At 38.7% G+C, this 27,608-nt stretch overlaps 1 protein-coding gene across 1 annotated transcript in view; it reads right to left on the bottom strand.

Moving 5' to 3' along the window:
* Positions 1-918: 918 nt before the first annotated feature.
* Positions 919-27,608, bottom strand: part of xylt1 (xylosyltransferase I) — a 132,436-nt gene continuing 105,746 nt past the window's right edge. Inside the window, exons 8-11 of the mRNA XM_037689698.1 lie at positions 26,332-26,597; positions 14,453-14,651; positions 5,217-5,550; positions 919-1,371 (exon numbers count right to left, since the gene is read on the bottom strand). Of these exons, the coding sequence (XP_037545626.1) occupies positions 1,049-1,371; positions 5,217-5,550; positions 14,453-14,651; positions 26,332-26,597 (1,122 nt within the window). The 3' untranslated portion in view covers positions 919-1,048. The remainder of the gene's footprint in view (positions 1,372-5,216; positions 5,551-14,452; positions 14,652-26,331; positions 26,598-27,608) is intronic.

Raw genomic sequence — 27,608 nt, 5'->3', positions numbered from 1 at the left:
TGACAATAGCTCTTGGCTTGAACAATGCGGTGGCCATTGGCGTCAGAAGCATTTGTAATGTAACACTGGAAACCACTTTCACCGCAGATCCTCATATTTTCGGGGGGTGGGGGTGCTGAGTTAAAATTTAGGTGTGCTTCAGCACACCCAAAAAGAGGATAAAATTTCCATGGCTGCCTCAGAGGAGTCGACAGGTTAGAGGGCGGGCCTCAGAAACCAGCTTATCATCAGCAAACTGGTTGGCCCACTATGTGAGTGCGCTGCTTGTGGAACTGAGTTTGTTGTGCTCCTCGGACTAATGAAGTCCTTTGGATGAAGGTTGAAATGTCTCAATAAAAAAAGAAACTGTCCAGATGACGTGATTGAACTTTGCTGGATTTTCTACCTGGATTATTGAGCGTGAACTCTGATGTCAAGCCACAGTTGTTCAACAACCTAATCAGGCACTAGTCTGCAGAAATGTGTGAATTATTACTTTAAATTCTAAACAGTAATTAATTAGTTTTCTAATAACTAAAATTGGCTTTTGGTGCATCTGCCTTTGAGTTGTGTTAAAATGACATTTCTTATCAGTTCAGGCATAAAAACATAAACCTTATGGAGGCACATTTCATTCAGTACCCGACCACCCCCTGATTATTACGACTAAGGCCTTTTTGCAGCAGGAGCTCGACTGCAAGCAGTGTCAACCATCCAAACGGCCACAGTTCCTGCGCACGGCATAAAAAAAATTAAAAAAAGAAGAATTCCAGCGTCTGATCACATTAAAACTCAACCATAAACACAAAAATAAATAAATTGAGAAACTTAAACAGCAGAGCCAGCAAAATTCCTTTAAAAAAATGGACTCCGAGGGAGGATTAAAAAATGCATTCCTCATTTCTTTCTGTTAAGACAGCTTTGTTAACGTCTCGCCTGAAAAGTCCACTTATTTATTCTTCACAGGGGGCACAGAAGAAACTCCCACCCTTCCCCCACTTGCATGAAAGCTCTTAAATAAATAAAATAAACAGTGCCGTGGCCTCCTGTCCAGCTGGAGGCCTCGGTGCTACCTAATGCGACCGTCGGCCCGCGGCGCTCCGAGCTGGGATTTGGGATCTGGGCTCATGGAGCTCCACGGACTTTTGGTGCAGGCCTGCATGACCGGGCAGGCGGTGGGTCCAACAGCGCAGACATCCGCTGCCTCCCACAGCTCACCCACCAGGCCGTCCACCCAGCGCTCCAGCTCTGGGCCACTCAGGGCTGCGTTCCTCTTTGCTTGTTCCACGTACGCCAGGCTGACGGGGATGTTCAGAACCGGGTTCAGACCGTGAAAGCTCTGCTCCATGTAGCTGTTCTTCAGCGGGCCATTGTGGAGCTTTAACGTGTCCTCTGGAGACACAGAGACAGAAGGGACACTTAGTGGTCAAACAAATAGACTGGGCTGTAGAGAGAGGAATAAAATTCATGTCAACACGCCAGTTCAGATACCGTATTTTTTGGACTATAAAGAGCATTGGATTATAAAGTGCACTGGATTATAAGGCACACTGGATTATAAAGCGCACTGGATTATAAAGCGCACTGGATTATAAGGCGCATTAAGCGAAACAAGTTCATTTTGACAGATTTTTGAGAACCGTGTACCACAAGAAATCAGTTCGAGGTCAGCATAACCAGAATTAATAAATACGGCGCATTGGATTATAAAATAAGATTATAAAATCACTGTCGATTTTTGAGAAAATTCAAGGATTTTAAGTGCACCTTATAGTCCGAAAAATACGGTAAATAATTTGTGAATATGGATTCAACATTCATATTTTACTGCTTTTTTCTGCACAATTTTTGCAATCTAACTTCTGCATACTTTTTTATTTTTTATTTTATTTTTTACAAATTTTGCTATTTTATATCAAATGGTCAACTCATTTAGTCGATGCTTTATTTTTTGTTGCAATTTTAATACTTTTCAAAAGATTTACCTTTTTTTTTTTTTAACAGTATTTTCCAGCAGACATTCACTGAGATATCTTTAATTCTTTCACAAACTTTAAAATTTGCTTCAGCACACACGACTTTGATACTTTTAGCTTTTAGCTACTGTTCTGCTTCTTTTAACTTCCAGCTAGACTTATTTGAGCTTTTAGCTAGCCTTTTACTATATTTACCTAACATCTAGCTACTTTAGGTTTTGAGTCAGCCTTTGATACTTTAACTTTTAGATGCATTTTTTTTTTGTAACCTTAGCTTTTAGCTAACCTTTTGCTACTTTAAGCAAGCTTTTTAATTTTTTAGATATTAGCTAGCCTTTTTAAAACTTTTGCTAACAGACAAACAAACACACACAAACCGCATCATGCATTTACGTGATTGCCTGCTTTTTATGCGGAAATTCAAGGTGTGTCCTCATTCCTTCCTCTCACAACAGTGAAGCCTTAGAAGCTAGACGGTAATCACAGACACGACTTCTCTTTAAGCACCTTTTCCACCCTGAGCTCCAGTGAAGCTTTAAATTCCTCACTGCTCCTCTAACTGGGATGCCAGCCATCCTTTTAAAGCACCACCTTGGAGCAAAATCCCTCCCTCCCACCCAGATGTTTGCAGACATCAGCGTTTCTTCACGCGCTGGTGATAGAATGATGCAGACAGACACGAGGTTCTGCACCAGCCGGGACGTACGGCTGGCTTTGTGGTACCACTGTGGGATATAAAGTCATGCATGTGTTTGCTGTTGCCACATCATAAAGTTTTAGCAGCACTGAGAGCAGGAGGGACACCTGGTGCCAAAAACAGCAGACAATAACAGGCAGATAGATGAAAAGAAAAGACATGACGAAACACATGATGCAAGCCAAGCACACGCTGAAACAATAAGCATCGCAACTGGACAGGAGAAATGACTTTTTCACACAAAATGCAGACGAATGTGTTCAAGAAGCTGAAGCTAAATTGTTAAACAATTGTAAAACAAGCAAAATGGTAGCAAAAAACAAGAAAGCCCTAGTTAAAGCTGCAAAAGGCGAGTTAAAAATGTCAACAGGCTAGCTACAAGCTAAATTAGCAAAAGGGTAGATACAAGCAAAAAGGCAGCCAAAAGATAAAAATAACAAAAGGCTAGCTAAAAAAGCAAAAGGTTAGCAAAAAGAAGCAGAAGGCTAGCAAAATGTAGCAAAGGTGTAACAAAAAGCTAAAAAATGTAAAGACTTGCTAAATCCTAAAAGGAGCAAAAGCCAAAAAACAAAAATGAGCAGAACCGTGGCCCAAAGTAAAAGCACTGAAATGCTTTCAAAAAGCTAAAATTAACAGAATGGTAGCTAAAAATTAAAAGTTGCACAAGACGACAAGCTAAAAACCAAAAAGAAGAAAATCCTAATTAAAGCAGCAACAGGCTAGCTAAACTGTCTAAAGGTTAGCTTGAAGCTAGAGTAGCAAAAGGGTAGCAAAGGTGTAGATGAAAGACAAAAAAAAAGTGAAGACCTGTTAAAACCTAAAATATGAAAAAGGATAGCTAAAAAAACAAAAGGCATAGAACGATAGCTAAAAGTAAAATTAGTAAGATGCTTTCTAAAAGCTAAAATTAACAGAACGTTAGCTAAAAACTAACAGTTGCACAAGAAGACAAGCCAAAAAAAAAAAAATCCAAATTATAGTAGCAAAAGACTAGATAAAAATGTAAAAAAAAGCTAGCTAGAAGCAAAAAGGCAACCAAAAGCTAAAAAAATAACAAAAGGTAAGCTAAAAGTAGCAAAAGGCTATCAAAATGTAGCAGAAGTGTAGTGAAAAATAAAAAAAATGTGGAGATTTGTGAAAAATTAAAAATTGCAAAATGGTAGCTAAAAAGCAAAAGGAGCAGAATGATGCAAAGGTAAAAATGGCAAATGGCTATCTAAAAGCTGAAACTAACTGAACGGTAGCTAAAACCTAAAAGTTGCGCAAGACGACTAAAGCAAGTGTGCTGAGCCAGATTTAAAAAAAAGACCAATGTTTCAGACAATTGAAGATACCCTAATGTATATCAAAGGAGAGAATATTTGTTTACAAAGTTATTTTTAAAAAGTAGAAAAGTTAGAAAAATCAAAAGTTGTGGCGCCTATCTCCTGAATGAGCTAAACATTTGGATACAGGAATGGTTAAATGCAACGAAGTACGCAGAGGTACCGTAGTTTGCAAAAATAAAACCAATAAAAATAAACACCAGGAACACAATAGCTGAATCAGCACTTATACAATGACTCAATGGAAGAAATAAATCCATTTTACAATGTGTTAAGATCGTATCGCCATGGGAACCAAAGAGACACACTAACACCAGCATTAATAAACACTCCAAGTAGCAAGAACCTTCTAATCTTGTTTATTGGTGGCAATTATGAGTTTTTAGAGCACTGTACAGTTGTATTATTTCTAAATGAACATTTTATAATATATATATAAATTTTATATACTTAATTTTAATAAATCATTTTCATCAATAGAAGGCCAGAACACAAACCTGACCATGTTCCTGGGATTGATTTGTAACTTACGCTGATGCACAACAGCCCCACGGAGGCTCACATTCGGAACAAAGGCTTTAACTTTATCTGTTGTTTCTCTTCATCATTATAAAACAGCTCGGGGAGATTATTAAAGTGTGACTTTCCGAGCAAACCGTCTGTTAACGGATGAGAGCGCTACAGTCCTGTCCCCTGTCCGTGCTGACTGATTGATTTAACTGTGTCGTTGTTTTTAAAGGGCTAAGTGCACTGTTGTTTAACACTCTGTTTAGTATGTACGAGTGGCTCGCTGGGTTATTAGGGGTGACTTGATGACAAATAACCAGGGTCTGCAGAGGCCCAGAGGCTTGATTAGAAAGGGCATCACTGCGAATGCGAAGCTGCGTTGTGCTTGTGTGGGTCTGCAGACGTTTGGAAACGAGCAATCGTTACTTCTCGGTCAATAAAGCGCTAGTCTGCGACACTGTTGGTGTCAGTGGGAAATAAAATAATAACCGTAAGATGCAATACCTGATAGCGAGATCAGCAAAGTAGAATTTACAAACTTAGTGAAAAAATGAATCATAACCCTGACTCACATTAGTTTAAAAAAAAAAATCACAACCGTGCATTAAGTTCAGCAAGGCTATTTGGATAAATAACACAATCATTGATAATTATGTGTTACCCAAAAGCTGAAACACACAGCTAGTTAGAAATAAGCCTCATTAGAACTACAGCTGCTGTTTGAATCCTTACTTTGCCTGATGGGCTGGTGCTTGTTATAAGCCAGTGGGGTGATGAGGAATCTGATCTCAGCCACAGGGCTCCAGTTGTGCAGGATGCGAACGCTCCACACCCCAGGGCGCAGAGGCTGGTTGAGTGGTGGGCGGTAGTGTGTGAACTCTGCGCTCGCATCGATCAGGATGTCATAGGTCGCGGCGATGACGTTGGTGGGGTCGATCCAAACGATGGTGACGGTGACGTTCGGCCCTTTATTCCACTTCTGCATGCCCACCGCCTCGTCCATGGGACCCATCAGGCCGCCGATGTTTCTGAACATGCGTTCTTTAGCATCCCACTCTGTGCCGATCTGACAGAGAGAATAAAGAGGAAGACAGTGAATGACAGAGAGGGAAGAACAAAACCAGAAGCTCAGGAAGTGATTGGTAAATGGTAAATGGACTGTACTTATATAGCGCCTTTCTATTTTATCAAGATACTCAAAGCGCTTCACACTACAGTCTGTGTCCTCATTTACCCATTCATACAGCACTCTACTAGATCTATACAAAGCTAATTGAACAAATCATTCTAAAGAGACTAATCAGTGCTTTCATACACCAATGGGACACATCGGAGGCAACGAGGAGTTCAGTGTCTTGCCCAGGGACACTTTGGCATGTGAATAATGTTGGATTCAAACCCCCAACTCTTGCATTGGAGGACGACTGCTCTAACCACTCAGCCATTGGCAATTGGATTGGCATTTACTGTAAATTGTAAATATACTTGTACATCTTTCAAATAGAGCCCATATAGTAAAGAAAGACATGACCAGAAGCCAGAAGTTGACGACACAAAGGATGAGCGCCCCCTAGAGGCAGGCTGCAGAACAAATTTGAAGTCCTGCACTTCCATGTAAATTAATGCCAGGCCGACACTGCAAATAAGAAACTGTTCTTAATGTCTTGCCTGGTAAAATAAAGGTTAAATTAAAAGTTAAAAAAATAAAAATGAAAAGGATTTAGTGACTCATCACAATGGATTTTTTTTTAGACCCATGTAGTTCTTACCTTGCAGGTGTTTGTTTAAATACACTTTTGAAAAATGATGTTTAATATTGTTGAATTATTTGAGGCTTAAATAGTATTATGTTACTTGTGACTGACCATGTGACAGCTGGTCAGAAAGTAAAAGGAGTGTAGGTGGGATTTTTGTTCTGAAGAAACAGAGGATGAAGCCTCTGGTTACAAAAATATAACATCGCCTCACCCCAAAATATCCAACATTTAGTCTTCAATTTTGGACAATGGAAGTTAATGATGTCACTTTGCCCATCTTTATGCAGATTGTGGAGCACAGCAATCAAGAAAATGTCACTTTTTAATTGACTAAACTAAAAATCTGCTGATTATTTCAACTGGCTTAACCAGCTGATATGAAACACAAAAATTTGATTTCTTTACTCCGTGTCATGATGAGCCAAAGGGATAATAAAAAAAGTACCATAAATAAATAGCAATCAAAATATATATTTATTCTGGTCAATGAACTCACCTTAGCTACATTGCTTAGTCCCTCTCTGAATGTAATCATCAATAACTGCATTATTTTGGTCTTATTTCACATTCACTGATCATCACTTATGCACAAAAACAAAAGTAACTCATCTTTAGACAGCCTTAAAGGATAAAACTTTAGATGCAGAAGTCTTGCTGCCAACCTATGGGGAAGTTTTCACGAAGCAAATAAAACCATACTGTAAGTAAATTATTTTCATTATCTATAAGTTCAAGTAAGGTTTTATTTCAAAATACAAGACACCATGGAAACTGCTGCTGTTTTGGTAAAAGTGAAGGTTTATACTGATTTTATCATGACAAAGACATTATAAAGACATAACTACATCACTCCATTCTTTTACTTTTAATGTTTTAAATGGTTTGGCGCCCAACTGCTTCACCAATCTGCTTGAGTTTTATTACCCCAAAAATAACCGAGATCATCCAACCAGATGCTCTTCGTGCAGACGAGGCCATTGGCAGCCGCTAAACTCTGAAAGAGTCTGCTCCTACGTATCCTCACTGCAGACTTTATCCTGTAATTTACATCTCATCTGAAAACTCCTCTCTTTGCATAGGCTTTTACTACAGGCTGTCTGAGTCCCAGCAGGTATTTTATATTGTAGGTTTTTCTTGCTCAGTTTGTTTTTAGCTTATTGTAAAAGTATTATGTTACACTTAACTTGTTAGACAAGGCTTTGACGTCTGATAAACAAATTGCCTCTGCAGTCAAGGCTAGCTGTTTTCAGTTACATGTTTTAAACAGGGTCAGGCCTTTTTAAAAATGGTCTTGACCCGGAAAAGGCCATTTATGCTTTTATCAGCTCAATACTCCATCAGCCGCTTTTAACTTGTGCAAAATCCAACTTCTAACTAATATTCCCAGACATGAGCGCAACATTCCTGTTTTATTGTTACTTCATTGGCTTCCAGTCCCTTTTAGAATTGATTTTAAGCTCTTATTGTTCACTTTTAAAGATCTTAAGTCTTTTCCTGCCTTATTCAGCTGCTTTGGTAGCTTTCTGTGAGTATGAGAGGATTATGAGAGCTTTGTGTTTAACTAACCCGCAAAGTACTTTGGATAACCTTGTTGACTTTAAAATGTGCTATAGAAAATAAATTTACATTAACATGATTGTAACTCACTTCCAACCCACCTATATATGTACTAAGTTTTACCACGAGTGATCCCTAGCATGTATATTTTTAATAAACGGTTGTTACGTGTCCCTGTTTCATCTTTGTGAATGAGTGCCTGCCAAATTGATGTGTTCTCATTTTAGCTGATAGGCTGTCAAGGATTTAAAAGGAACAAGCTCCATCTGATAAAACAATCAAGGAAGGTCAGAAAGGAGAGATGTTCTGATGGTTATTGGTTCTGCTCTCCAGCCTTGCTTCTGCTCCTTTCTTTTATAGATGCCGGCCTTTGCCCTGCCACATTTTGTTTTGTTAATTGTTTGCTGGGTCTGGGAGTTTCTGGCTGTCCTTGTTTTTCATTTTTTAGTTGCAAGGTTAGGTCCTGGACTACAGGGTGAGGGAAGCATCCCAAATCCAACAGTCTACTGCTGGTTTCCCTCACTTTTGTTTATTGTAGCAGGGGCTCCCAGTTCCCTTTTTCTGTTCAGATGATTGCTCATTAAAATATTTTTATTTAAACATACAATTGTCTGGATTCCATGTGTTGTGCATCCTGTGAGTTACGCCTAGACATAATGAACATAACATATTTGGATCCCGGACAAGCCCCCAAGAAAAAGGGGATCCCAGACCAACATCTCGCTTCTCTGACCTCCCTCTCTCATCTAGTAGGCAGAGCTTGTTCCTTTTAAATCCATGCTAGCCAATCAGCTGAAAAGAGAACACGTCAATTAGGTGGTCGCTCATTCATAAAGGTTAGGTGTCCTTTACACAGGGACACATAACAACGATATACCACACCAATCCATCTCTCACCACAGGCATTTTCATTTATAATATATTGTACACAAATTGGCAAGCACAATTTTTCTGCTTCCACATTTGAGCTTAATTAATTGCTTTAACTATAACCTTACATTAAAAACCAGAAAGAAAACATAACAAACAGACCAATTGTATCTCCAGGCTGTGAGGCTCACATGTTGCCTGTTTGCTCTCTGAACACATTTTATAGTCATTGGCTAAGAGTGGCAGGAGGCAATGAACACCAGTATCCACTGTAAGAAATGTTTGTCCTTAACAGTCTCCACATTGGAGAAGATTACAACCTAACATCAGTGAGAAAAAAATGCCAGAGAAATGGAAGGCGTTTTGTACATTCAGACACAGAGATAACAGCTTTTTGACAGGATAAAAAAATGGGAGTCTAGGGAGAAGAGCTTCATATAAAAATAGGCTTTCAACGCTTCCATCAAAGACTGAGAAAGCTGCATTCTCTGTGACAATTTTAAGATAAATAAAGTGAGTATAAAAACTGTGCAGACAGTATCAGTGAGTAAAACATATCTTAGTTGAATTAGAAACATAAAGTGCCTTAGGCGGTAGAACATGAAACTGTCTGACAGCTTGCATAGCAATGAAAGAATGGCTGAGGAACAAAGAGCCACTTCCAGCTTATTATGCCTACAGTTTTAGCAATTTTTAATAGCTACACAAGTTTAGAGGTTATTGGTGTCTTAAAACTTGTGATTTGACAACAGCTTCTCAAAGATTTGTAAATTAAAATAAAATGATACAAATGAAGGAAGAACAAATCCCAGAATCAGTGAGGCAATGCTAATTATCCTAAAAGTCTGCTTTCTGGTCAAGACAAACTGAAGAGAAGTGATTTGTTTTGTCTGTTTAATTACAAAAATGTGCAGGATGAAAAATGAGACATAGAGCCATGAGTGAGGCAGAGTCATAGAGAAGGTGGACACACATACTCCCTTTTCCCCAAAACATACACACACTGACAGTAAAAGATGTCTAGGCTGTTGGCAGAAATGTGAGAGGAATGGCGGCTTTAGGAAGCGCTTGTCCTGACAATAGTAGCTGATTAACAGCCTCATCCTGATGGAGGATCAATGGCTGACTGGAAGCGACTCAGTATTACATCCTCTGAGAGCTGAGATTGGGATGCACAGTAAAAATAGACATTACTCTGCATTAATTAGACCAACAGTGAAAGACGGAAATTATTGACCTCTTGTTTAAGACACCTTGCTTTCATCTACAGTGAGAGATCTGTAGTTCCAGACCCTTGAAACTTTATTCTCTTCAACAATTTAACATCTTAACAATTGTTTAGTCTGACAAATCTAGTTCTTGACATGAAGCAACATGGGCACAAACTAAATACCAACAAGTCAATGTAAGAAGGTGTGATAAAAGAATCACACACCCCGAGAACCTTTTGACAGATGTCTAAAGTTAAGAGTTGCAAGAAAAATACATGGTATTCCCATGTTGTAGGTTAAAGGGAAACGACTTTCCTCTAGCTCTTAAGCCCCAGTATACTTCCGCAAACGTCAGTCCGCGGAGGTCCGTGCATACCTGATTAGAGCCAAAGCGGACGCCCGCAGGGCATGTCCATGCAAAGCCCATTTTTTCAAATTTTTTTGTTTTGTATGCAACATCAATGTACTTTGTACAAAGTATTAAATTCCCCTTCTTCATCCCTGATCTGGCCTTTTCTATTGTTTATTTGCCAAAAGGCAAGCGATCTCTTTCTCCTCATTTGATGCCATAACTGAAATGGTGAGAAATGAAGGAATTTGTCACAAGCTAATTAAAATCAGGTCCACTGTGGCTGCAGGAGGGTTTGGAGATTTCCTGGCGGGCTGGTCTGATGTGTGGGCTGCAGGGCCAGCGCTCCCTGTCTTTTTTTTTTTTTTTTTTTTTTTAAGAACTTTTTATTAACAACATATAAATACAGAACACAGCTGAGGCTGGGGCTGCCAGCTCTCGTTTTTTTTTTTTTTTGACCTGTCAATCAATCCAGTAGGTGTGTCAGCAAATGACCAATCGGCGACCTCAATTTGTCCCAAAGGTAAATGCCCCTTGTCTGTGGAGCTGCTCTGCAGTCGTTCAGGGTGGATGCTTGAGCATGAAGTCTCAACCCTCTGTGGACAGTGCGCACAGTTTCCGCGTGGCTCACAGGACGCGCGAGTATACTGGAGGCTTTACTTGAAGTTTATTCAGCAACAAGCATCTATTACATGCAACACACAGGTAAATTTGTACCTTTGTACATTTGTATCTTAAGTCTATTTGAGTGGAAAGCTTGCCCTCTAAACTTTATATGATGGTCGCCATTTTGAATTTTCACATGGCAACCCAGTTTTTTATAGGATCCTTTCTTATGCCTAAATGCAGCCACACATCAAAATGGAAGTCAGTACCTCACTTATTTTTCATGTTATCTCATTCACGACATACACTGATGGATGGAAGGTCTTTCCAGTTCCCACTTTTCACTCTGCAACCGGCAACAAGAACTCTTTTTACAATAGATAGATACAGTAGGTCTGCAAACTTTTCAAATACTCTGTATAATGTTGTGCGTTATTGGCAAATATCTTAACGTTATTAGTCCCAAACATTGTAATAATTGGATCTGTTAAACTAAAATTGTATAAAGTTTGGTGGAAAATTAGCAGCGAACCCCATCCAGTGAAAAATCAGGTCAAACAGAGATTAACTCCTGGCCCTTCTCAGCCTCAGCCTATAGCTTCCAATGACCTCCACATTAAACTGTTTCTCCTGCATGTACTCACTAAGCTTGTGCTTCAAGACCCATACACAATTAAGTTACGACCTTAAAGCTTTATATAGAGGAACATGCTTTTCTGGAGAAACTAATGCGGATCTAATAACTTACCGGTAGTCATGACTTTTCTCACTTTGTCAAAGACCCCATTTCTCTACAGGCCTACTGTCCTGTTTATTTACACGTTCCACTCTCTCAAACCAATAATTCAGTAATAGCTCATTCTTTTGACCCTTGTTCTCTGCTGTCCAGTAGACAAGAATTAAACTAGGAAGTTCAACTCCTGAGCTAATAATGACTTACATGTTATTTCCCCTTTACGGCTTTTTTCATTCTATCATTAAATTGTTTCACCTGCTCCTCAAGCATGGGACTTAATAGAAAACATAAAACACTCCCATCTTATAACTAGCTCTATTCCATTTCTTCTTTCTGACCTGCCCCTTGCAAACCTTTTCTCCACGTCACCAGGATATCGGCGCCAGCAGTCTGACACTTCCATAAAATAAGGCAGGCCATTTTGAACTGGAAACGACATAGATTGGACAGTCAGACTCCATGTCTGGCCTTGTTTAAAACCTCAGGGCACTGACGCCTCAAGAGGCTCGTTAGTGGCACTTTTTTTGATAGGGGAGATCAAAAGCAGGTGTATAAACTTAAAGTTGCAAGAGAGATATAATAGCAACCACCAGACAATCCTGCAAGGGTTCCAATTTTCCTCCTGGGTGAAATGGATGAACACTAACAAAGTAAAGTCACAAGCGCTGAAAGACAGGACAAGAGTGTGCAACATTGACAATATTTCACTTACAATGAGTGAGTCTCTTGTGCAATAAAACAAACTTATGGTTGGCATGTTCTTGCTTTTAAACAGAAAACCCACGTAGGGCTTGGTTTTGCCCATATTTCTTTAGATACCTTTTGGGGTACCGAGCCAGTTGCCAGTGGGAATACGTCAGATAAATCAGACCAAACAAAATATGTGAATGTGAAGGAAGCCACAGATTGAAATAGGTTTAAATAATGACTAGTAATACTAATAATCACCATTTTGCCAGCTGACAAAGGAAGATACACAGTGATCTTCAACACTTTGGAATAACATGAAAAACAAGCAGTGCACCGATGTACCCCATCACTGAAAGGTTTGAATAGTGAACATTTGTAGTTTTGTAGATGAGTGTTTTTCTGGACTGAAATTGAACAGGGAATGCAAGTACGGTAAATCTGAATGTTTTTAGTGCAAGATATTCATCTGGGTAGGCTTCACTGTTTAAGAATAGCAGAAGCTTTTTTTTTTTTGCTTGGACAAGGTGGTGCAGAGCTACGGATACTGGTGAGTGGAGGGAGCAATTTTATCCCTCACCAGGCACAATAGCGAAGCCATGGGGTGGCTAATGGTGGCCTTGGTTACCATAGAAAAATCTTTGGCTCCCTCGCTTATCTGAGGAAAATATACTTTTAAACATCATAAAAACTAGAAAGCATAGTATCCTCAAATGACGTTTGACCGTTTTACACATATATATGTGGCGGTGGCCATCTTGGATTTTAAAGTGGGACTCAATTTGATAGGTACCTTGTTTACGCCTGGATGTAACCACACACCAAAATTAAAGTCGGTGTCTCACTTATTTTTCAAGTTATCAAGCTCAAAACACGAATGGACAAATGGACGGAAGGAGGCTATTCCCAATTCCCCCGGTCCGCACCACAACGGTGGACAATAATCACATTAGTGAGTAAAAACACCACATATAAGACCTTGAAAAGGAACCCAACCAGCATCTACAATAAAAACACAGACTATCAGGTAAAACTGGAAAAGGACTAATTGATCATTTGCTCATTTTACAACTGATTACAGACTAAAACAACATAAATTGCAACCATGGTCCTTTTCTAAATCATACTGTAAAAAGGCTGCAGCTGAAGCAGTAATGAAGCAACAAAAAGAAAAACATATTTGTCTGTTTTTATATCTAAAGAAGAAGCCATAAAGAAGACAGGGAAGATGTTGTTAGACCAACCAGAATGTTTATCTTGAAAACTCCACTATAGCTTTAGTAATACGGTTCATATCTGCTATGTCGACAAAAAGCACAGACCCGCAGTAGCACCGCTGTGGTGTCTTATTTGAGCTCATTTCGGTGGTTTTGATTGACACATGGACAAACTGATTGACAGCCACTGTGCCGTGCCAGACAGCGAATGCTTTCCAGGGCTTAGCATCCAGATAAGCCACAGCTCACATCGCTTCTCTGTCACTCGTAGTTCCATGGACTAAACAAACACACTAGGATTGCTTTGAGAGGCTGCTGAGTGACAGCTGTGTGTCCAGATCCCTTTCTGTTCTCGCTCGGATCGCTTGGGAAGGCGAAACGGGGTCAAGGTGAGTCCAGGTGTGCGAACGCTGTCAGCAGGCTCAAACAAAGCAAACAGATTCGCTGACAAATTTGTTGACATTTCTGCTTCACATAAAGCTGAGCGGAATGAGGCAGAGAAAAGGTCAATTTGCATCCGCTCAGTTAATTTCTTTTTAAAAGACACTCTGGCTGTCACATTATAGCTGACTGGCTGTATCCTAAACAGGCGTTGCGGTAAACACAAACAAAGATTAACATAACAAGACAATCAAGGGACGCATCCCAGTGTGAAGGTGAGAAAACATTATTTTAGGAGACGACAAATAAGCGGCACATGAAGCATTTGTCCCCATAAACTGACGAATTCAATCAATTTACACTTTACAAGGCTATTACAGACAGCAGTTTAATTGTTTGAGGCTGAGCTGTAAGTCTCAGCAAGGACATCACAGAAATGAATAGAAGGTCACCATAGCAATGAGCTGTATATATATCATCTGTAATTACTTGGTGTTTTAACAGCACATTTCCTGAAACGTGAAAGAATGTTTGGGGTTTTATATCAAATATGCTCTTCAAATACCAAGATGAAACAAGTGACTAAAAACCACTCACCTCCGCGAACTGTAACCTGCTAAACGTGCTGCTAGGAGGTGTGGTGAGCCTGAAGTTCTTCTTGGGCGCCACCCAGGTCTCCATGAGCTCCAGCTTGCTCGTTGCCAGGTTTGTGGCGTGGTGCTGGACCAGGTAGCCTTGGAACTGGTCAAAGTGGAAGTAGAGATGCACCGACACCGGGTGGCCCATGGGGAAGTACCTGGAAGCAAACAGCAGTGCAAAGGTAAGAACCTATTTGAGAACCTGATATCAACAGACCTACCCTTTGAGGGCACGCACTGCAAGAAGAGAAGAGCAACGAGATTCATGTAGATAGCGTCTGCAGGGACACCGCCTTGGTCATTCTAATGTGGCTGGATGCTAATGTGCACTTGCAGTAAAGGTTAGCAGGAGTCAATGTGCTCTGTAATTGTATGACACGCTGGACATTAATTCAGTGACCTTTAACAGATATCCAATCGGTCAAAGACACGTCGACAATATAGATAATTGTCAGGAAGACGTGCTGGTGGGTTGTTCTGCCCACACTTGGGTTCCTGCACTTTTTATCTTTTACTATTTCTTGCATGACTACTGCATCATGTCAAAGATAAGAGGCTGCTGAACACTTGACGTTTAAGGGCCTCTGAGAACCACAAAGTAAAAATCAAACTCCCTCTATGTCAAATGTGGCTTCACATAGTTCGTTAATATTTGACAGGATTGCTGAACAAAGATCTGAATCATCCAATTATATGAAACCAGAATGAGTATCATTTGCTCCTTTGATTAGTTTGTTATTTTTGCCCACTAATAAAAGGCAAAACGCAAGCATTAATGATCTTGTTTCTGTCTGCGTGTGGGTACATTCATGTCTTTTACCAAATATAAGTAATCACTGGATGTACAACTGATTAATTTTGCATTCACCTTGATCCAAGATGGCTGACATGATCCTAAAACACACAAAAAATGGCTATAACGCCAGCGTTTTTACAGATCTTGAGCTAAAATTTGGTGTGGTAGTACTAGCTTACACTGATGCGTAACAAATGTTCAGAGCACTTACAGTTTGTGCAAGACCTTTGTTAAAATGTAACCATTAGCTCTTTGCAGTGAACTTTTTCTGCCTGTTATCAAATTATCTCATGAATCACTCAACCAACTTTAATAAAACTTTCAGGAATTTTTTTTGAATGCACATCTACAACTGATTAATTTTGGGGGTCAGCTTAATTCAAGCTAGTGCCACAGCCATTTGGCCTTCAACAACTATTTTACAGATAGTGACCCATAATTTATTATTTATACTATTATTATCCATCTGAAAAGGGCTTTCCTCCTCCTTCAACTTTATTGCAGCCTGAACCGCCATGTGTACACCCACAAATGTTATATCAAAGCAACCGGCTTGAAAAACGTTAACATTTCTATTAACAGCCTCTAACTGGCAAAGTGACGTCACATGACCTAGAGTGAAGAGGTCACTGAACAAAACATTGATTAACTTTTGGAGGCACTTTGGTTTAAGATGGCTGCCACAGCTACCACAGAAAACTCGAAAGTGATTATAAGTCAGTTGTTCTTTGAGACATTGAGTTGGAATGTGGTATGGTTGTAGCTGAGAGTGAGTTGTTACACATTCCTGATGTAAATCAAATATCCAAGATGGCTGCTTTAGCTAAAAGTGAAAAACAACAATAACAGCTATTTTCAAAGATGAGCTGACATTTGGTGTGGCGGTACCTGACAACGATCCACAACAGTCGGAATTAAAATCTAAAAATTCAAGACGGCCATCGAAGCTGATTTCAAATGGATATAACTCGGCTGTTTTGAGAGCTAGTTAGATGAAATTTGGTGTATTGACAGCTGAGAGTGATCCTTAATAGACTGCAAATCAAAAATCCAAGATGGCTACCATAGCTTAAAATAAAAATGTCTAAGTCATTGATTTTTATTTTGCCATATTGAGCTGAAATTTGGTGTGATGGTAGCTGAGAGCAAACTCAAACACATAGTAGTGTCAAATTAAAAATTTTAAATGGCTGCAATGTGGCAGTCCCCGTCAAAATATCTACAGGAACTTTTTAGTAACTTAAACATAAACTGTGTCAACCTTGTTTTTTTGTCAGTAAAATATATCATGTACTACTGGACAGATTTTACTGCATACTTCAGAAAGTAATCATTTGATGTACATCGACAAATGATGTTATTCACATTAACCAACCTAAAATATTTACAATTCAGTCATTTTTACAGATAATGAGCTCAAATTTGACGTTAGCTTCCAAGAGCTAACAAACCACAGTATTATGTGAGATTGCGCAAAACTTTATTTTCAAGTTTGACCAAAATGGCTACGTCACTTTAGTGTAAAATAATGTTAGTCGTATTCTTTCAAGGAATGTTAGGTTTTTATTAGCCAAGTAGCCAAAGTGACTCCAGGAGAAAGAAATAAAAAGGTCCAGGGTGAACGCTGCTGACTGCACACGTCCTGACTCCTTCTCGCCCTGATTTCTCATCCCAGTGCTTCCTAAACTCCTTTCCCCTCTACTTCCAGACACACTCTTCCACACACCTTAACAGAAAACACACTGTGTTCCCCCCGTTGCTCCTCTGTGCCTTGAGCTTCATCAGTATTCAGCTAAAGGACAAGGAGTCAACCAGTTCTGGCGAACGCTACCCTGACAAGCAGAACAGCAAATATTTACACCCACAAGGATTGCAATGCATGCTCCCCCACTCTGCTGCTTCCTTTACTGTGGCTTTGTCTTGCTTCTCTCCTATATTCCCCCTTTAGCCTCTTCCTTTCCGTTCATCTCCTGTTCTTCTTTCATGTCCCTTAGCTTTGACGCATCTTTCCAAACAGAGACGTGACTGCCTGAATGTGAAGGGGCCGAGGCACAAACCTGCACAGAGGCTCCATTCAAGCTTTTAACCCACAGTTTCTCCAAGGAAGTCACAGCAAGCTGCTAAAAGCACCAAATCACTCTTGTGTTCTTTTCATCCTTTCTTTTCAACGGTTTCACACCGAGGTTGGCCCGTCCTTCTGTTGGAAACACATCTGAGCTTTTAGATGCACGTAAAATATGTGGCCACACGCGCAATGTGAGGAAACAGGGCGCACACAACCAATACGTAAATAAGATACATTTCCACGTGAGAGCTTTGCCGTGACATGCTTTGAGGGAGAACCTGATCGATTTAATTACTTGGCTCGATGGGTGAAAATACGAATCAATAAAACATAAATACAAAAGCAGGCCTTGCATCAGTCCACCACACTAACTACAGTTTCACTCATTACACTAATGAATGTGGCTGAATCACAAGGAAAATGATTATTGTGTGAATGATTATGATGCATTCACACTGTTATGATCCGTTTGTCTTCCGTACATTTTTCGGCATCTTTCTCGTTCCGCAATTTTTGTGCTATTTCAACAAATCATATCAAAACATTCAGTTAGTTCAGGAAAAGCCTGCAGTGACTATTGGTATTGGTGCAACTTTAGCTTTTTGAAATATTTAGCTTTTTCTGCCACTTTTTTCTCAAATAAAATGAACTGAGCTCATTGTCCATACTTCAGATCTTTAGATCTGTTTACAACCTTTTACTGCTCCTTTCACATTTTGTTCTGCTTCAGCTTCTTTCAGCTTCCTTGTGCAAATTTAAACTTTTTTCAGCTACTTTCAGCTGTTTTGTTTTAGCTGTTTTGTTGTCCTTTCAGATTCTTTCTGCTAACTACAACATTTTTGTGCTTCTTCTAACTTATTTCTGCTAATTTCAGCTTGTTATGCTCCTTTCAACCTATTTATGCAAGTTTTAGCTATTTATGTTATTTCAGCTACTATTTAGCTGTTTTATGCTAATTTTAGCTTTTACAGCTAACTCCACAATTTTTGCACTTATTTCAACCTAATCCAGCAAAAATGTGCTCTCTCCACTTCATTCTGGTAATTTCAGCTTATTTCTGCTTTTTAGCTACTTTTCAGCTGTCTTTTGCTAATTTAATCTTTTTTTTTTGGTGATAATTTTCACTTTTTAGTGCTCATTTATGCTGCTTTCAGCCTATTTGAGCAAACATTTTCTTTCTGATTTCTTCCGCTAATTTAAACTTCTTCTACCTCTTCAGCTACTTTGTTTAAGCATTTTTTTTTTTAGCTAATTTCAGCTGTTTTCAAGTAAATTCAATTTTTTTTGTGGTAATTTCGACTACTTTCAGCCTAATTAACTTATTTCTGCTCATTTCAGCTTGTTATGCTCATTTTAGCTTATTTATGAAAGTTTAAGCTATTTGTACTATTTCAGCTACTATTTAGCTGTTTTTATGCTAAGTTTAACTTTTACAGCTAATTCCACATATGTTGCACTTATTTCAACTTTTTTCAGTCTAATCCAGCAAAAATGTGCTCTCTCCACTTCCTTCTGGTGATTTCAGCTTCTTTCTGTTTTTTAGCTACTTTTCAGCTGTCTTGCTAATTTAATCTTTTTTCAGATAATTTTCACTTTTTTTTTTTGCTCATTTATGCTTCTTTCAGCCTATTTGAGCAAACATTTTCTTTTTGATTTCTTCTGCTAATTTAAGCTTCTACCTTTTCAGCTACTATTTTTTAGCATTGTTTAGCTAATTTAAGCTGTTTTCAAGTATATTCAAGTTTTTCATGGTAATTTCGGCTACTTTCAGCCCAATTAATTTCTTTCTGCTAATTTCAGCTTGTTATGCTCCTTTCAGCTATATATATATATTTTTTTTACATTTCAGCTACTTTTTAGCTGACTTGTGCTAAACTCAGCTTTTTTAGATAATTCCACATATTTGGAGCTCATTTCAGTTACTTCCACTTCCTTCAGGTAGTTTAAGCTTCTTTCTGACTTTACAGCTACTTTTCAGCAATTTTTTTTGTTAATTTCAGCTTTCCCCCCTAATTTTTGTGCTAATTTGTACTTATTTATACCTAAATCAGCAATTATGTGTTCTTTCTTCTTTCTTCTACGAACTTGGGCTTGTTCTTCTATTTCAGCTACATTTCAGCATGTTTTTAGCTAATTTCAGTTGTTTTTCAGCATGTTCTTCAACAATAAGTATTCAGTCTGTATTTTCGCAGGAAATGCAATTTCTCTAGTTATTTATTATTAATATTGCTTTGTAAAGCTTGATTAGGGGGACACTGCGCTTGTTCCCAATTTTACCTCAGAAAATAATATCCAGTACTAGTTTAAAAACATCTCAAAGGTTATTGTTACTGTTCATACTTTTGTAGAACCATGAAAAACAACTTTATTATAAAAATTCCTTGCTGAGATCAGTTTACATTTGAATAAATCACAGCAAAGGAAGATGTTATATGATATATTTTGAAATCTCATAAAATTCTGGACACCATAGAACACTATATTAGATTACAGCACAAGTATAATCACTTACATGAATATTGGTTAGTTCCTATATTTCGTTTTTGTTATAAATTACAGACAAAATAAAGTATTGAATTATTAAAAAAAAAATCTGCAAAATGTTTTTAACATCTTCTGCATTCAAGTTGTATTTCTTTAAGTGAAAAAAAAAAATGCTTTACAGATAAAACTATTCCTGATCATTTATTGTAAGATAGACTACCGTAATCATATGTACATCAATATAATAAAACTATAATAATGCAAACATTTGTGCATCTGTGAAGGGGTTTAGTTTGGGTTCACCTGAGTGGAGGTCCCTCCATCGATGCCTCAACACAAGAGAGCCAGGTCTTTCGGAAAAGACTCATCTGTCCGATCTTAATGATAAGGGACACTTTTTTGAGGACAGCAGTGTTTTTATTGTGGAAAGAGCATAAGGTTTGACAGGGTGTTGAATAAAAGCTATTAAAACCCAACTTTAGGGGAGGAGCCCTCAAGTTTCAACTTTCCATTATAATTACGACCAAAATACGTCTTACGAATAACAGGCTGATAAAAACCACTGACCACCCTCAGAAGGACAAGGAGTGGGATTAATCTGTAGGAGAGTTTAGCTCATCCTATCCAGGTTACGTTTTTTTTTTCAAACTTAAACGTTCCAGACTGAATGGAAGAAAAGGAAAAACCTCTTCTACAGACAAGAAAAAAGTCCAGTTGCCTCAGATCACCGAGAACCTCCACAGGCATGTTCATTGCATTACAGATATTTGGTTTATTGTGTACTATGTACTTTGCTGCAGTGGAGTAGCCAGAAATAAAATTACAGGTGGGCCTCAAAATTTACCATGACTTTGCAAATACATGGACATGTATGTTGTTCCTGTTGTCTGTGGAGTTATATTGTATCTAACAAGGTTTATTCAGGTCCTCTGGATGGCTTCTTCTTTGTTGAAACGTTTCGTCTTTTATCCAAAAGACTTCTTCAGTCTTTGGGGTTTGAAATCCACTGGAACATCATGTATAGAAAATAAATGACAGTTTCTTTGAAACTTCTACAACATACGGAATGACCACTGGTTTACAGAGACGCTGTCCACAGAGCAAACAGTGTCCCCACAAAGTCAGGAGCAAGGGAGAAGGAGAAATCCCACACACGACAGGCTCTAGAGCCATGTGGATATCCTAACTGGGCCTTCCTGGAAGCAGAGAAGAAACCCTAACCATCAGGTGAAAAGCAGGAACCCAAATCCAGACCCAGACCAGTGGTCATCCGTATGTTGCAGGAGGTTCAGAGAAATTGAGACATTTATTTTCACAACATGATGTCCCAGTGGCTTTCAAACCCCGATATGCATTATGACAAAGACTGGTTCATCCCAAAGATCCAGTCCCCCGGCACAAACAGAGTAATGTTGTGTATGCTGTTCAGTGTCAGGAGGGCTGTGATCAGTCTTACATCGAGGAAACTAAACAGCCACTGGCCCAAAGGATGGCCCAGCACAGAAGAGCAACACCATCAGGCCAGGACTCTGCGGTCTACACTCATCTCCAGGCCAGCGGTCACTCTTTCAGGGATGAAGATGTTCACATCCTGGATAGAGAGGAACGATGGTTTGAGAGAGGAGTAAAGGAGGCCATCTTTGTGAAGAGAACTCATCCATCGTTACACATGGGCGGAGGCCTCTGTGTCCAATTGTCCCCCTCTTATAATGCTGTTATTGCTAGTATCACTCAGCCCTCTGTGAATAGCAAGTGGCCATCAGGGCACTAACGACCACTTGTTAGGCTGATGGTCCTCCAACAATGTTCATTCAGGTTATCTGGACAGTTTCTTTTTTTTGTTGTTGTTGTTGAGACGTTTCACTCTCCATCCTAAGGGCTTCATCAGTCTGAGAAGTCCCAAACAAACTGTTTTCCCCACTAAGCAGTACACTCGTACAGTGGATCAACCAGTTTGCTGGTGATAAGATGGTTTATGGGAAACAAGGGCCTCCTTGTATCTGTCTGCATCTCTTGTCTTCAGCTTTGTGGTTTTTTTGTTGCTGCCATGACAGACTTTATTTTAATGGAAGCGCCATGTGTCAGTCTGCACCCTTGGGTTTAAACCCCTTTAGAAACCGTCACACAGGCAACATTTGTTTAAATTATTTATTGATTGTTCAATTTACCCTTTTGCCTACAATATAGTAAAACTTTTACTTTTATAAACCAACAAAGTCCATGCTCAATAATCCAGGTATACAATCCAACAATTTTCAGTCAGGTCATCTGGACAGTTTCTTTGATAAAACTTTTATATAACTGTGTACCATCAAACTCTACTTTCGTGTGTTTGATCTAACATGTTGGATGTCAATCCAGATAGACATATCTTAACAAAACCTATGTTCCTTTAAACTATAAACTTTAAAATAAACATAAAATCAATTAACTGGGACTATGGGTGTACCGTATTTTTCGGACTATAAGGCGCATTAAGCAAAACTAAAACATTTTGACAGATTTTTGAGCACCGTGTACCAAAAAAAAAAAAAAAAATCAGTTCAAAGTCAGTAAGCAAAACCAGAATTGATACATAAGCTGCACGGGATTATAAGACTCACTGTCGATTTTTGAGAAAATTAAAGGATTTTAAGCCTTATAGTCTGAAAAATACGGTATGTATGTTAACAGATACACACATATAAACACATTAGGAGAACATTAAGTTGCTTACATAAACACAAATTACTAGCCAAGACGACATTGAATAATTTAATGTATGTTTTAGGAGTTTAACCGTGTTACATGTTATTTGCTGTGGAGCCCCACTTTCTCTCTCACAGATGCTAAAACACACGCACGCACTTTTCATTGTTCCTGCTCTGTTTTAACTGACGCAGCACTTGGCTGGAAACAGCTGGGCCAAACAGATTTATAAGGTATGACACATGGAAACCATATAATCATGCTTCTTTTTATCGCTCGCCTTTACCTGCAAGACTTTATAGAACACTTAGAATGCAGCAGGAGGTGTGGGGAGGGGGTCTGGCGCTGTGTGTTCTGCTTACTAGGAGGAAATCATTTGGGCTCACACAAAGTGCGCTCCAGCTGTGGCGATTGCTTTTGTGCTGCTGCCAGGGTTTGCTCAACACGAGCGAGCGCCGCGCCGTCGGAGACACTGACTGTCAGTTCACGTAATGATTTCTGAAACTTTCCACAGAAGATCAACACAGATTGGCACTTTGGATGACTACCAACGAAAACTACACCAGATATAATCAGTTTGTTTCTATATACTGTTAAAAACATGTTCTTCATGCGGCTTCCTAAATAGATTAATTGCTCTTGACTCCTGACGGAAAAAAGTCATCTTCATTTCACCTCAGAGCAATAATTAGGATTTAGTCCATTATGAAAAAACATTTTACTTTTGCGGATAGATTTTTGAAGAGCTTCAGATTGAAGTTTAATCCTGAATGGCTGCAGCTCGGCTATTAACAGGAACTTGTAGGTTTGAGCACATTTCACCGGTTTTGTCGTCCCTGGACTGGCTCCCTGTGTGTGTCAGAACTGATTTTAAAGTTCTCCTATTAACCTTTAAGTGCATAAATGGCCCATGTTCCTTCTCGGGTGCTGAGATCATCTGACCAGCTGCTTTTGGTTGAACCTCAGAGGAGATGGGGCTTTTTCAGTCATGGGCTCTAAACTTTGGAACAATCTGCCCATCAACATTAGACGCTCTGCTTTTACTGTAAATCTCTCCTGAAAACACACCTGTATACACTGATGTTTAACACAGTGTGATTTGATTTACTATTTCATTTTGTTTGTGTTTTTATTTTGATGCTTTTAATTATATCTTGATGTTTTTTTATTTGATGCTATGCTATGAGTTAAGCACTTACGTAACAGCTGCTGTTTTAAATGTGCTTTATAGATAAATTTGAGTTGACTTGACTTGGGCAGACGAGCTAACGGCTAATCTGAGCTACATGTATACTAAGATTAAAATGGATTGCTGCTGTTTAGAAAAAAATCAAATGTCCAGAATTATATAGTAAATCATTCTATAAATGTTTATATTTCAGTCAATTTAAGGACGTGCATTTTAAGTGAAAACGTTTGAATTTAGGGGAAGTATTTAATTTTTCTTAAAAGATTCAAACAATCTTTTTTCCTTTTTTTTTTTTTTTCCGTAGAGGAGTGGTAGCTGTGTTTTTGAAAAACAAAAACAAACAACAACAACAACAACAACAAAAAACACAAACACACTGACTTGAAAAGCACCAATACTGCATAACTACTAGGAGCTGATGCACCAAAAACCAGCAACCCCAAAACAAATAAGACGGTTATGACATTTGCATTTATTATATAAATTTGCCAAATTTGGTTCAGTTACCGTATTTTTTCGGACTATAAGGCGCACTGGATTAAAAGGCGCATTAAGCAAAACTAAATCATTTTGACAGATTTTTGAGCTCCGTGTACCACATCGAATCGGTTCGAGATCAGTAAGCACAACCAGAATGAATTCATAAGGTGCACCTGATTATAAGGCTCACTGTGGATTTCTGAAACAATTAAAGGATTTTAAGTGCACCTTATAGTCTGAAAATTACTGCAAATTAGAGAAATTAAACTTCAAAAAGCTCAAGCGATACTACCTTCTAGTCAATTTCACATAATGTGAATTCATAGAATTCTGTGATTATTTACAAATAGCAGCAGCAGCTAGCTGTAACACTTACAGTGTAGTCCGAGGCACTTCAGACACGACTAATAACAAGTGTTCAAAACTCTATAACAGTTCAGATAATTATTGTCTGTAACTTTTGCACAAAACCTAACTTTATAAAAATCCAAATCATCCATTAAAATACACAAAAACAAAACAATTTACCACCATATGCTTCTGCAAAAAGGTAAGGAAGTCCAAAGTTATATTTATGAAGCTAAAATGTGCCATTTGCCAGTTTCAAATGAAGGCAAAGAGCATTTTTTACTTTCCATTTTAACCACATACAGTGCGTTAACAGCTCTCTGAAATTCATTTATTTCCACTAATAATAGCCTAGCCTGCAGGCCAGCGTTCACCGTTACGACCCATATAGGCCCATTATCTCGAGGATAAATTGACGGTGTCATATTGTGCTCCAAAATGAAAAGCATTACCCAGACTTCCTGGTTGCTTATTGAAGCTATTGTTTCCATGACATGCGATCTTATGAGACGATGCATGCGGAGCAAAACAAAAGGCCTTTCTGTGCGCTGTTTGTTGTGGTTTTTCCTGCTAATACAGGCGTGGCTGCCTGGAAAACCAAACCGGAGTGCACCTGTAGATAAACATGAGGTGCAGGTGTGCAATTAAAGGAGCGATGATGAGAGAGGACATAACGAGAAATTATTTTCTGCAAAAAAAATGGAGGGATTTATGAGTGCTGAATGAAAGCTGAAATTTGTTGAAGAAACTGCAAATGAATTGTTAAAGCTAAAAGACGCAGACTAGCTAGAAGCTAAAAGTACAAAATGATAGCTAAGTTCTAAATGTAGCAAAATGCTAAAACAAACAAAATGCAAGCTAAAAGTAGTAAAATAATAGATAAAGACAAAAGACAGCAGAAGCTAAAGTTAACAAAAAACAAAATGATGGTTAGAAGCTCAGTGTTTAAAGGCTACTTAAAAGAAGCAAAAGGTCAAGTAGCAAAACAGTAGCTAAAGGTATCCAAAGGCTAGCTAAAAATATTAAAAGGCCAGCGAAAAATAAAGGTAACTAAGAGCTAAACAACACAAAATGCTAGCTAAATATATCAAAATGCTAGCTGAAAACAGCAACAGGCTAGCTAAAACTATCAAAAAAGACTTCCTAAAAGGTAAAATTACCTAAAAGCTAAAAGTAGCACAAGATGAGTTTTCAAAGAGAACAATGTTTGTGAAGGAACTAAAGACATCTCTGCATATTGGGAAGGAGATAATATTTGTAAAAAAGGGTAACAGTTTTGAAACGTATAAAAGTTACAAAAAAAAAAAAAGAAGCTTAGTCGCATCCATCTCCTGAAAGAGCTGAACATTTTGAAATAAAAATGGGTAAATTGGCACAAAATATGCAGAAGTAGAGTGCAAAAATGAATAGAAGAATAAAACAGGAAAACAATAGTGTGAATGCAGATTTGACGTCACGTAATCCCCATCCCAGGGCTATTCAAATGGCGGCCCATGGGCCAAGTCAGGCCCATGGGTGAGCTCAGTTTGGCCCAGCAATGTATTCATTTTTAAATAAAACTAGATTTTAAACCAATAAACAAACTTACTTAATGACAGTAAGTGCCAGATCTCTGGTCCCTGAGCTCTTGGTTTTCAGTAACTTTAGCCCCCTGAGCAATTTAGTTGAATATCCCTGCTATAGACGTTCAGAAATACACTAAATACGTCTGTTTATTGTGTGAATGCTAATGGAGATTGTATGTTGCCTCTTTACAATTTTATCCACATAAACCTCCACAACACTCACCTGCAGCTGTGATCGTTTGGGTTTCCCTGCAGTGAAGCTGCAGCTCGACCGAGGCCCAGTCTTGAAAAGGAGTGGTAGAACGTGAGCTGTGTGTCCGACAGGCTGGCGACGCCATCTGGCTCGTCGTACACATTCTCCCAGTACGAGTTCAGTCCCGGCGCTCCCTGAGGAAACGGTCCAAACAGGTAGGCATCCAGCTGGTTCACTATCTCCTGGTTCACGCTGGCTTCAAACTTCCGAGCGAAGAAGGTGGGCCGAACCGTTTGCTACAAACGCAGGAGGAAGAAAGAGCCGGAGGAACAGAAGAGACAAGCAGGGACGGAGGAGATAAAGAGAAGGAACAAAGAAAGAGAAGATTAATAAATTGTGTTCCAGGATGGGAGAGAAATAAATGTGATGTGTGTGGAAGTGACAGGTGGGCAGAGAAGAGAGAAAATGCAGATAAGAGGCAGAGTAAGGGTGATTGAAGGTAGAAGATAGAAATAGAGATATTTTCCTTTAGAGATTTGGGAATTAATTTGAATATGCATTAAATCAACTTTCAAATTCAGTTCAAAATCCTTCTGTATGTTTTTAAATCTCTGAACAGCTTTGACCCCTTATATCTTGCTGATCCGCTGCAGCCATATGCCCCACAGTGCTCTCTGAGGTCAGTGAATCAAATTCTTCTATTGGTTCCAGGAACCTGTCTTAAGCTCAGAGGTGACAGTGCCTTCTCTGTTGCAGGTCCAAGACTGTGGAACGACACCACTACATGCCAGACAGGCTCCCTCTCACTGTTTTTAACTCTCGCTAAAAAAAAACACTTTTACTCCCTGCTTTTTGACACTGTGTGATTTGTTCTTAACCTGTCTGTATTCTACAATGATAGCCATTTCAGTTATGTATTTTTATTGTATGTTTTACTTTTTTTGCTGTGTGCTTTGCTTGTTTGTTTCTGCTGCACAGCACTTTGGTTGGCCTTGGTGCTGTTTTAAGTGCTCTATAAATAAAGTGGTACGTTATGGTAAAATAACTCTTCATTCTGATTTTTTTAAATAAAATTTTAAATGCACAAATTACATCCTTTTATGTTGAAGTACATATGGGTTAAAAAAAAAAAAGGGCCAAGAGCCTCTGACCATGTCAAACTAGCCCTTGGACAAATAAATACTATTGTAATTTTTGCTGTACAAGTTGCAGTTTTTTTTGCATAAATTAGCATGCCTGCGACTTATACAGCAAAGCGACATATATATATATATATATATATATATATATATATTTTTTTTTTTTTT

Source organism: Nematolebias whitei, chromosome 16, assembly GCF_014905685.2.
Source record: "Nematolebias whitei isolate Nwh7 chromosome 16, NemWhi1, whole genome shotgun sequence".
In the NCBI taxonomy this organism is placed as follows: Eukaryota; Metazoa; Chordata; class Actinopteri; order Cyprinodontiformes; family Rivulidae; genus Nematolebias; species Nematolebias whitei.
The sequence above is the reverse complement of the archived record's forward strand: the minus strand, read 5'-3'. Positions and strand labels throughout refer to the sequence as shown.